At 51.2% G+C, this 12448-nt stretch overlaps 1 protein-coding gene across 1 annotated transcript in view; it reads left to right on the top strand.

Annotated features, from left to right (window-relative positions):
- LOC128270894 (uncharacterized) overlaps positions 1-12448 on the top strand; it is a 79094-nt gene that overhangs the window by 50796 nt on the left and 15850 nt on the right. The window contains exons 2-7 of the mRNA XM_053008319.1: positions 1926-2144; positions 3628-3913; positions 4085-4920; positions 9850-9964; positions 11591-11757; positions 11846-11965. Of these exons, the coding sequence (XP_052864279.1) occupies positions 1926-2144; positions 3628-3913; positions 4085-4920; positions 9850-9964; positions 11591-11757; positions 11846-11965 (1743 nt within the window). The remainder of the gene's footprint in view (positions 1-1925; positions 2145-3627; positions 3914-4084; positions 4921-9849; positions 9965-11590; positions 11758-11845; positions 11966-12448) is intronic.

Here is a 12448-nt window from a genome sequence, read left to right as displayed (position 1 = left end):
TTGCTGACAAGAAAGCATTCTCTCTCTCACTCTCTCTCTCTCTCTGTCGCCCAACCTCGATCTTCGGTCTTGATCCTATTATGGGGTTGAGAATTGTTCAGTCATCCTTTTACCCCATCACACACCGACACACAGACACACCAATAATACGGGCACCCGGCCCAGGAAGGAAGGTGGCACATCCGATATGCCCTTTCGCGTGAACTCTTCTGCTTTTGCCGCTTTTCCGGCGCCGGAATCAGGCATAACTGACGATGCTGGTTCGGTGCTCGAACCGACGACGACCGGGGAGGGCGCTTGGAAAGTTTTCATCGATTCAATCGACACCAGACAACAGCGCGCACCACAAGTGGAGGGAAAATTTTACGTTTTTCCGCTTGTAAATTTTGCTGTTGTTCGCCGCCTCGCCGGGTTCATCGGCACTTTCGGCGCCAGGAGCCGCCCTACCAGGAGGATGACAAACCACAGGACACTCGCGTCTTGGGTTGGTTCGATAGAGAGAGAGAGCGAGAGCGAGAACAGAAGTACAGGTTGCGCCTTTCGGTGTGGCAATGAAACGGAAGTGGTTTCCGACATACACACTCACGGACAAGACGATGCCAACGGCAGGGTTGAGTTGGTTGAAACTTTTGCACCCATTACGACGACGACGACGGTGCTGACTACGAAAGGACAACAACGGCCACCAACTACAACCTTCGGCGCGCAGCCAAAGGAAAACTCTCGCACGGTAGAGGCCGCCCGAAAGATGTAAGAAAGTTGACGCGGAAAGCTGATGCAGGCTGGAAATTACATTCCTCATGCATGTTTTAACGGGCTGGGGATGATGTGGCAGCAAATAACCGAGCGGGAGCAAAGAACTGCAAAGAGTTTTCTGGTGGGGAGGAAGCGCTCAGAAGGAGCGAAGGTTACGTAATTTACGAACTAAAATGAAATGAACCCACCGCCGTCGCCGCTGAAAGCCAAACGACTGTGCGGAGGAGCATGGCGCTCTTCTCTTGGGAAAACCGTACTGGGATGGGAGCACGAGGTTTAATGAAACTTTCAGCGCCGAGTGGCCACCGTAACCGAGGCTGTTTCGCTGAATGATGTATACATTTTTTAGCGCCACGGGAACTACATCCGTCATCCGGTTGTGCAGATGAGCTAATATCAAATGAAAAAAAAAACTGGTGCGAACGGGGTGGTCCATTTAATTGCCGCATGCCGGTGGCTCGTTACGCCACGCTCCGCGATTAATCATGTTTCGAGGCCAATCAGTCAACGGCGCACGGTAACGAAACACGAGGGAAGGCACTTTTCGGATGGGGCTTCCAAGTTTAAGGGTTATTTTGCGTGTGCGAACTTGACTGGCTAAGTGAATAATGCTCTTCACTCGCCACGCCAAAAATAGGACCGACGGGCGGCGTTTAAAACAATGCCAGACTTGCTTACAGTTTTCCCGCGCTCACTTCAGTTCTTCCCTGCTTTCTTTTGCTTGCTTCCGAACGCCACATTATGGTGTCCATTCGTCATGTGTCGTGTCATTAGAACGTTTGCCCATGCTCCTGTAGTAGTGCTTCAACAATCGCTTTCGCCTCACCGCCTAGTCGTAGTCAGCGCCACGATAATTAACCACGCGGACGAGACATGCTTCACTCATCGCGCTGGGGAAACGTTTCCGAAAGCTATCACCCCCCGTTTCAGGTTCCAAAGCAAAGCAGAGTGGCCTTGAAACGAGTTCTGCGGCATGTGTCAGTTGTGCGAAATTTTAATATCTTTCTTCCAAACGCTCGTTTCCTTTCTGGTGGCCTCTCCTTCACATCAATTCTGTCATCTGCGCTCGTTTGCGCGCGCGTCCGGTTCCGTTCGTGCGGAGCGATTAAATCTATCAACTTCTCTTGTGGCATACAAAAAAAACAATGCATATGAAACAAAACCCAAAGGTGCTGGTGCTCACAAGCGTGATCTGAACAATCTGTACCAAGTGATCTATTACGGTGACTCGCAGGTCGAGGTCGGCAAACCGTTCTCGATCTCGTGCATCATCAGCATCGCCAACCCGGTCGAGTGGCACAAGGACGGTGAACCGATCCGGAAGCACAGCAACATTCGCCACGGCAAGGACGAGCACAGCTACATCGAAAGCGAGATGGGCATCGCAGGTAACGGCACCGACGACGCCATGCCTTCGCACGCATTCGCATCATCATCATCATCACGATCCCATCGGCACTCCCCGGGTAGCGGTAGCGAGGGATATAGTGTTGGAGCGAGCGCTCGCGTGTGTATGTGTGCGTGTAGTGGTCAATTGGCCGATCGGAAGATATCTTCCTGGAAAATTCCATCTCAACGGAAGGGCACCACGTTGTGTAACTAGTTCAGGTTCACCTTCATCATCATCATTATGAGTCACTTTGGGATTAGGGCCAAAGATTGGAGCTCACCGCTTGGCGCAACGACCGTGTGTATCGGCCGCGCTCTCACTAATTGAACATATCCGTTATCCTGCGTCACTCAGACGCACTCGGAGTGGACTTGTCATGCCGTGGGTGAAGGTGGTGGGCAAACGAAAATGCACCCAAGACAAATATCCGTTTCTGGTACGACGTGCTTCCCACGCAAATACGATCCGCACACCACCCACCCACCAGCAGCACTGTGTCGTCTGGCTGTCAAAAACTGGGGAGAGTAAAAAAAACGTACGATGGTGGCCAAGAAAAATGTATGCCGGTCTGGTTTCCCCCGTAGACGGTTTCAAACACCCAACACGTGGCGTGCTTTCAAAGAGCAAAACAAATGTCGATTTTTTTTAAGCAAGAGCTGCACGATGTTGTCTCGCCGAATGGGAGCTCCAATTGGCTGCGATCGCGCGGAAAAAGAAATAGAGCGTAGAATATGCATGCTAGAAATACACACCACTTGATCATGAAAGGGATGACAAAGGCCACAATTATTGTATAGAGTGTTTATTCATCGGTAAGAGTACTAATTGGAAAGTTAAGAGAAAGTGACATTTAGCATTCTTCTTTTGCCAAATGCACACAGCTCTTAGAGAAGCAAACATTAGAGAACTAGAAGCAACACTGTTTACATAGTCATTTTATTCAATTAACTGACAATTGATTATTTGAGAAAAAATAGCATTTTTTGTTCAATAGCATAATTCAAATCATTTAAAAATGTCCTCAAAATATTTTTTTAATTTGCTGTGAATAAATACTCTGTAGATAAAATATTGGATAAATTCATCATCTGCATTAATGTCCTTTTAGCGTTGCTCAGGAAAAGTTATTTGTAGAACAGATCGTTTCAGAAGAAAGCGCTTGGCATTAAAACCGATCACCTCATCAGAGTCGATCGTTCGTCTCTCGTCTCTATTGGCACGAGCAGCAAGGAGTTGAAACGATCTCAGTCACCGTAGGGACTCATGCCCCATTTCGCTTGCCGTTCACACATACTCTCACACACATCACAAGGTTTCATATGAGTAGCAACGCGTAAGCTAGCAGAGAGAGAGGCTTGCACAGCATCGTAGTAGACGTTGCCTGGAAACGGCGTAAGGAAGGCGTTCTTCTTGGCCGCTGAATTGATCGAGCTTTTCTCTTCCCCATTCGTGCCACGGTCGCCACCGCTCGGTCGGCCAAGGAAACCGAGACAAGATCGAGGCATCGATCAGTGTGCAGCGCGCGCTGCCGAAGCACCAGGGCCGGTACCAGTGTAACGCGCTGTACAAGAACTACCACCAGCTGTACGTGCTCCGGAACGGCTCGCTGCTCAGTCACGTGCCGCTGGTCGGTTCGTCCGGGAAGCGGCTGGAAGAACCGTTTCTCGGCACGGCCCGGTCCACGCTGGTGGCGCCCCTCGCGATCGACCACCACCACTTTACGACGGCCGTAGCCCTGGCGCCGGCCGCCATCGATCGATCGCTGCCGTCGGCCACCGGCGAAGACCTACTGCCACTGCCGCCGAAGGTCGGCCACAGTCAACACCACCATCACCAGCAGCAACCGTCGTCGGTAGCGGCGGCGGGCGGTGGGCATCGCCACCACGGTGGACCGAGTTCCGACAAGAAACCGTACGGTGGTTCCGCCCAATCCACCAGCAGCAAGGAAGATTTGAAGCGATTCGTCGTCGCGGGTCAAAAGGAATCACCCGACGGCGGCGAGGACCTACGGTTGAAGGAGAAAGAAGAACTGGAACAGGTTATGTCCGCGGGTGCAGTGCATGGGGTCGGAAAGCACCCCGCTGGTGGTCGCCAGCAGCATCCACCACCTCCCCTGATCGAGGCACCGCTCGAGGGTGACGAAGAGGAAGAAGAAGAAGAAGGGGACGAAAGAGGTGCCTCGGGTGTCGATCTGGACGACTCGATCGGTGGAAGCGATCGAGAGGAAGCGGAGGGTGACATGCGGACCGACACGGAGATCGTGATCGACGGGAAGGCCCTCTCGATTGAGGAGGACAACATCGACAAGCTGATCCAGAACAAGAGCGACATCAGTGGCATCATCCGGGTGGACAGCTTGGAGGAGCTACAGCTAAATGGGAATCTGCTCCTCCAGCAGCGCCCGGAAAACACCGGCGGTGCCACGGTGGACGAAGACGAAGAACCTTCCACCGGTTCCGACGGCGCGCTGGTGGAGGAAGGATTACTACTGCCAACTGCGCCGCACATACCGGATCACACGCGAACCTCCCTGGTGGCGGCAACCCCGCCCAGTACTACGGCTCTGGCAACGACAACGCCGACACCAACCACCGCTTCGACCACAACGACCCCCAGGCCTCCAGAGGCACCCGAACAGCAGGGTGTCGGTGGCGGTCACCATCGGCAGCATCATCACCACGAACATCACACGACACTGAAGGCCGCGGCGAACGGTGCCGTCGCGTTCGCCATCACCACCACCTCGGCCACCATCACCACAACGGCTGCTGCCGGTGAGGATACAAGAATTTCCCTCTATTTTGTTCCGATTCGAGCAAAAAATTCGTGTTGCAAAACCCAATTGGGCCAAACCACAAATGTGCCAAAAAACCAAAGCGAAAATCAGCAATAATTGTTTGCGCTAGTTTTTAGTTTGTTTCACGTTTTACGTAGCCAGCAAGGGCAAAGTGAATAGTTTTGTAGTTGTTCAATGCTAGAAAGAACGAGAGAGAGCGAGAGAGAACGAAGGGAGCGAATAGTGTTGCGTGTCCTTGGAGTTCTTTTATTTTATTGCTAAGTTTACGCGTTCACGATTTTTTGTTTCAGCACCCGATCAAAAATTAAAAAAGGATGGATTCTTCAAATTGTTCGCACAATTGGCTTCTGCGAGGGGCTCGCACCATGATCGGCGATCGGCTTGCGATCCTGGGAATGCGCTCCGGTTTTCACTCTGTCTGGGCTTTCGCTTCCGTCGTTCCGATCCGTTACTGTGCATTGCAATTAGTTCCGTCGAAAGCAATTGTTTGTTCATCGCTAGTTTTGTGCCATGATTTTGTTGCACTTTTTAACATAGTTAGTGCTGATGCTTTTAATGTTTATCATTTCTGTGCCTAGGTTTGTGCCTGTTGATCGCTGGTTCTGGCTGGTTGCATTGTGTTGTGTAAAAAAGAAGTTTCATTTACTTGCATTCATTTGTTTCCATTTACTTACCCTCAATAGTGTTTGCGCGGCCATTGCTTGAATTGTGTGTTTATGTTTCATTATGTTTCGCATTTTCTTTATCGCTTTCGTGTTCAATGATTCGTTACTCGATTATCATTTTTCGTTTCGGCTTTGCTGTGGGCGAGCTTAGTAGCAATAGCAACCATTCCAAAAAAGACAAACAAAAAATTAACTTTACGCTCCAATCTGTATTGCCACATTTACTTCAAAAAAACAGTTGCGACATTCTTGTGTACCTTGCCGCGCGCCTGCAGAGCTTGCGTACGTTGATACGAGTTGACTGGTTCCCCGTAGAGGCCGGCCGTGCGTAAATCGATGCAATAAAGCGACCCGTTTCGTCTACACTCTCCAAACTTGTTTGCTTTACTGTTTTGAGAACCAATTAGCTTGCCCTCTGTTTTATTTAACCTCTTCTACCTTCACTATCTGTCTATGTTCGTTTTCTACTGTAGTGCTCGATTATAACTCGCTAGGCAAACCGATAGCCATCTTTTAGTGTTTTGCTTAATCTTAAATTTTCTTCTCCGTACCGTCGGTGAGTTTGTAATGAAAAACGGGGGGGGCCTAGCGAAGCACGGCCGCTTCACGGTGGATGCCGGGAAAATGACGATTTTCCGGACCCGTGAATCAATTTGCGTGTGTGTGTTCATTAGCATAGTACCGTGTAGCGGTGCGGACGACGAGTTATGCACATTTTACAAAGTGTCTCGCCGACACATCGTCCTCTTCACGACCGACAAGGTACTCGACACGCAGCAACAACATAAGTCAGGGCCACTGTTGGGTCCCCGGTTTGTTCATATACCTGTTGAGCACACACGGAGCGAACATTAGCATAATTAGGTCACACACACACACGGGGGGGCGTCCTTCGTTTCGCGAAGAAGCTCGATAAGGTGTTGCCTTTCGTAGGCCTACGTTGGGCATCAACTTTCGCCACCTTCTTTGGAGTAGCAACCCTTCGAAGCCTGCCCTATCCGGCTGGGACCGGATGGGACCTACCGACCGACCGTGCAACGAGTGGAGTTTCTGCCATCTTTATCATAAATATTGCAAATGGGGTCGCCGCCAATGTTAGGGACCACCATGTCGCTTTACCCCTTTAGCGAAGCTCCTCCCGAATTGGTCTCCGCTGCTTTAAGCCTTTTAATACATAATCAGCACCCCCAAAGACGGGAGAATGCTTGGTTCAAAATTTCCTCACTGCGAAATGTGATCTTCAGCTCATCACGCCTTTTCTCGAATGTGGAATTTTGTGACGGGTCTTGCCTTTGTCTTGCCGCCCTCGCGGACACAGTAAACGGATACGTTCCGAAACCGAAATATCGGTAACACAAAAGTCAAACTCTCTCGTAAACCACGTGGAGGCCCACACCTTCTGCTCAGAACCTCGGTTCTCGGCTTTCGCGGGACGCTAAACCACCTCCGACCGGTTGCCAGCCGGTGAAAACTACTCTTCACACGCACGCACTGCGCATCTGCCCGGGAAGGTGGTGGTGGCCATGTTCGACAAAGTGTATTGCTGCGGAGCTAAGCTGTCGCCGCTGTGCTTTGATGTTTTCCCCGGCGGTCTTCTCGGTTATCGGTAGGACCCCGGGGAGACTCGGGAGCAGCACAAACCTCGCGCAGCGCTCTTGTCTTACGCTGTCCATTCCGTTTCCTTTTTGGCATATTGGCTTTGACGGCCCTGCGAGCGCAGAGTCGGTAATATAGAGGCACATGAAACTAACCCGACCGACAGCTCTCGTCCGACAGTAAAAGGCCAAATTATGGCGCTACTTCCACGTCCCCACGAACTGAAGGGGAACCCGGGGAAGTGACCGAGGCCCCGACCGAAGGTCGCAGTGAAATGTACGAGACTCGTCTCTCTCTAGATGACGCTTGTGGGGTGCACTAAAACGCGGTTATGTCCAGTTTCTGGCCACTCGAAACCGGTCTTATCCGGCCAATAACGTGCGGCAAAATGGTGGGTCCCAATTTTTGGTAATTTTTTTTTTCTTTCTTTTGGTACACCGCCAATTAGCCGCAGCTAGAAATGACACCTTTTTACCCGAAATGTGATGGTCGATAGAAAACAAACACAACCCCGGTGCCTTGTGGCGCGTGGCGATGCGTAACCGATATCCGTGTTTTAATTGTTTGATTAGTAGCGGACGGGCGGTCGTCCGAAGGGATCCCCTGGCCCAGACTCGCGTGACTCGGAGGCGCGCGCTCCGAGTTTACCCAAGAAGTCTAACTACAGGGGCGACCCTGCGGTGATGTCACGGAATGTCAATGTTTGCCGTTGTCCCCGTTTTCGGCCCTGTCTCTCACACTTTCTCCCTCTCTTACTCTTAAATGTCACTCTGCCGTGCCCACTCACTGGTCAGCTCGGGTTCTAAACGATTGACAGTTTAATTGGCAGAGGATATGATGTAGCTTTCGGAACGAAATTGGAAGACCCCCCCGGGGAGCCCCACAAAATATGGTCCAAACAAACGAACCGACGGAAAGAAAGATGTTTCTATTGAACCCTGCCATGCAGCACGGAAATGTCTCAGGTTAATCTCTTCGCGATCCTTAGTCGTCGCGATCGCTCCCCGAGCCCGATGACGCCCTACGGTCCGCGCCGCTACTGGACCGTTCGTGGCCGATAAAAATCAAGCAGTAAAAAGTCAACAGCTACCACCCACCCACGCACCAGTCCAACCGCACCACCCACTCCCAGCGGGCGCCTGGTCTGGGCCGTGGCCGGCGATTGTAAACAACGGCAAATTAAATATTTATTAATTTTATAAATATCGGCCGCGGCCACGGCTGCCGCCGGCTGTGTCTCATTTGCGGCTGCTACCGGGGAGGCCTGCGGAAAGGGCGGGCGGGTCGTGTATATGTTCCGGAGCGGGCGCACCGGGCGAGTGCCACCGTCCGCGGCGTTCCATCCAGTCCGAAGCTCACCAAATTAAAAGCCAGATGACTGCGGTTTTCATTAAGTAATCATGGCATTTCTCGGGTGCTTCGGCGCGTGTGGCATTTTTGGAGGAACGGTGTGACCAAGGTGGAGCGTCCCGTCGTCCCCTGGCCGTCCCTTCATCCCTCCGTCCGTGAAGTTAATCCACCGGTTACACCTCCGAAGCAACAGCACTCTAGTGGTCGGTGTGCCTCGCTCTCCCTCACTCACTCTTTGTCCGGTGAAACTGGGTCGGCCGGTCGTGGTCCTTTGGCCAGCCAGCATTATTGTCTTGCCGTGCCACAGCCTCCTTCCCGAGCGTTGGAGCTCCCGCTAAACCCACCGACACGCTCCTTGCAGCAACCCAACCACGACCACCGGTCGGCCAAAAGACGATCAGTCAAATTACACCAAGATGGAAACGGAACAGGTGCTCGCTCGGCGGCCGCCGGTGACCGCCCATCCCGTTCGTCTTAGGGTGGGTGGAAAATTAGAGCGAGTGGCGGCCGGCGGCTCCCCGACGTTCCGGCGTTGGAAATTGTGATGGCTTCATTCTGTGCTCAGGGCTGCCGCCGCCGGACGTGAGGGGAGATTTTCAAACGGATATTATTATCCGCCGCCCAACAACGGCCAGCGGCGGTGGGAGGGAGTGGCTTTACGGTGGAATTCGGTTATTTGATGCTAGTTATTCTAAGGCCCAGGCTTTAGGCTGAGTTGTTGATGTTGTTGCTCGAACCGATTAATTTGTATCTGGCGCTACTGTTTTAGTGCGGCAAAAAGTTTTACATTTTAGATACCGGAGAAGCGTTTCGATTTATCATTTCTGTACATTTTCCTTATCGAACGCGGCTCGTAGTTTCTCGCTTGTCTGTTGCATATTCGATTTTTCTTCCTTTTCGTACCATTATTTAACGAGTTTGATGCAAGTTTCTACTTTATCTAGCCAGCCCCAGCCCCGTTGTTATCAGTGTCTGCTGCGCGCACCCGTTCGAGGCACTTTTCCACGCCCTGCGTTTCGGTTTTTCTTTCCCCATTTTTTCCAGTACATTTTTCTTTCTCTTTTCCGCCTCTGCTTACCAGCTGTGTGTGTTTCGATTTTCCTTCTTTTTGGTCGCTTTCCAGTTTTTCACTTCCGCCGTTTCCGTTTTATTTCAATCGTTCCTTTACAGCACCAGCTGCCTCTCCAGAAACCCCTGGAGGTGGTCCCCTGATTCGATTATGAGATATATACTAATAGTTTTCTCGGTTTTTCCGGCTCTTTCTCTCTTTCTTTCTCTGTTGGTCACACTTACAGATGTACTGCAGCCTAACTACGACGATGCCAGCACTAGTTTAAAAATTTTCGACCTAGGTAAAGCATTGACGCTCGGTTGTAATGTTACAAAGGATGGAAGTTATGAGTTAAGTTGGTAAGTGTCTGCTGTCCTAGTTCCTTATCGTAGCTGTTAAGATCCTTCCCTACAGATTCCCTGCTCGGTCCGCCTTCTTTTTTGGATCGACCAGATCGATTCACTCTTGTCGCGCCTTATCATGCCGGGCTAATCTCTTGTTCCCGGCCTCTCCACAGTCCACAGATGCGCTTACAGATTGCAATTCCCCCCCCCTGTCATCGGGATGCACTTTAAGGTCACGCGAGGGTACACCCAACACACGGGGCACGTCCACTGGCTGGGTTGCCATTAATATTTATCAAACTCCCCATTTGCGCTTCGTAACTATCTTCCCGGCTGTTTTTATTTCTTGGGCTTGCTCCCGCGTGGGACGAAATGGGTCAGCTTCCTTTTTTCGGTCCTCTTACCGGCAAGAAAGGATGACGCTCTTCGTTCTATCGCCTGTTTGGGATGCCGTGGTTGGTGGGTGAATCTTTTAAACCCCAAAATGTCTGTGCTGGGAGGAAAAACTTTTCATCGGTTCTCTTACCCCCCAGGAGTACCTTCGGATTTTCTCGCCAACCGGTTGCGTGAGGTCACAGACGTGGGCGCTTCTTGCCGGCTCCGGTGAACAATGCGCTGCGGGGTTGTCGTGGTGTAAAATTAAACTCCAGCTCTGTCTCGGAGAGGCCTACGCGCTATACGCGCCACCAGGCGCCTCCATCGATGGGAGGGATCATAAAATATTCACAACATAATTGTGGCCCAGAAGAGCGCGCGTTTCGCAGCAGCAGCACACCGGGCGACGATGCTATTGATCCAACAAGATTACCGCCGTCCAAAGCTCTCTGTTGGCGTGCTTCTTCCTTTTTTCCCCTTCTCACAAGAATCCTGGCCCGCGGCCGAGGAGGGTGCCAAAAGGTATTCAACAAAAAAAAACGGTGTGGGTCTGAAAGTAAACATCTCATTAACACCGCCACACACAGACCCCCGGTTTGGCTGACGTCAGCGCGTTCGTTGAACATTTATTTATCGTTTTTTGTGCTCCACACATTCTCTCGCATGAATGGCTTCTGACACTGACTTTTCTTTGGGCCAGAGTGGGCCGAACAGTCTTCTGGGTGCGCGCCAGTCATTCAGACGAAGAACTTGACCTAAATAATTTGAACCTGCTGCTGGCTGGCGGTGCCGCTGGATGATGGAATGCCGGCGCACAGTATCACTTCAGATCGATTTGTCGAAGAGCTAACTTTCGAAAAGCAATTCCCAAGCGTTGGAAACTTGATGCCCTGGCATTTCTCCCTCCCATCTTCTTTCAACAGAGAGAGAAAGAGAGCGAGAGAGCTCGTGGGACCCCTGACGCAGTTGACGTCAGGTGGACGATAAAGTTCTGCAGCAAGCATCTTCTAGGTAATTAAACTGTTTATCTTTCGGCTTCGGCCGAGAACAACGGTGACGTGGTGTGCCGTGGTGGCTTCCCGAGAACTGGCCCGGGCAAATAATCATGAATTTCCTGTGCAGCCGCAGTGACGTCCTTTGACGTAAGCACGCGTGCCACGCGAGCCTTATGCCCTCGGCTAAAAGCATATCGTATTCCATCTTGCGCCAGACAGAGAGAGAGAGAGGAGCACTACTAATCGTTTCACCGCCGCGTTTCTGTTTCAGGTCAAAAGACGGTAAAAACGTAAGTGAAATCGAGTCGCTGAAGGGTCGCTACAATTTGATTCCGGCGGAACGGAAGTTCATCATCACCCGGGCACTGGAGACCGATGCCGGCGTGTACACGTGTAGTGTGCATCAGCTGAATGCATCCAAAAATTTTACCGTAGTTGGTAAGCACCAAGGGGCCGCACCAAGGAACGGCGCCACCGAGACACTGAAGTGACTGCCATTAACTTTGCCTTTTTGGTTTCGTTGCAGCAAATGTTGTTGTTAAATTTGAAAGCACAGAGGTAGGCAAAACGAACATAGTGGAGGGCGAGAAGCTAACGATCCGCTGTATAGCCTACGGAACGGATCCGAAGATCACCTGGACAATCGGTAAGTGTGGTCAGCAGCGGTCCCTCCGCAACCTCATCTTCCCAGAATTCCCTGCCGACGACGGTGACCGGCGCCATTAGCACGTCCGAAAACGTCTTCGCGAATCGATAAGAGTCGGTGAAGCGTGACCAACGCGAAGACGCAGACGGAAAGGGATGAAAAATGATATCGCTCGCTACATCGTCTAGCCCCGATGATTGACACCTTTATTTGTTGGTCGTTATCTTAAATTGTTCAAGCGATGATTGAATTTATTGCTTCGCGCCCGGGTTGGATTTTTGTTCAACTTTTTATCACCAGCTACGTCTGATTAGATGAAAGCCCTACGGAGCCGGCTCATGATGATTATTCAAGTGCTGTTACAAATATTTGCGCATCATTGGAACACTCGATAAGGATTATCAATCAGATTTCCAGATCGGAATGGGGGACAGCTTGAGGTCGAAACTGGTCCTCCAAAGAGTGAGAAGGAAAGGAAACATC

The sequence above is a fragment of the Anopheles cruzii genome, chromosome 3, assembly GCF_943734635.1.
Source record: "Anopheles cruzii chromosome 3, idAnoCruzAS_RS32_06, whole genome shotgun sequence".
NCBI classification, from domain to species: Eukaryota; Metazoa; Arthropoda; class Insecta; order Diptera; family Culicidae; genus Anopheles; species Anopheles cruzii.
The sequence above is the reverse complement of the archived record's forward strand: the minus strand, read 5'-3'. Positions and strand labels throughout refer to the sequence as shown.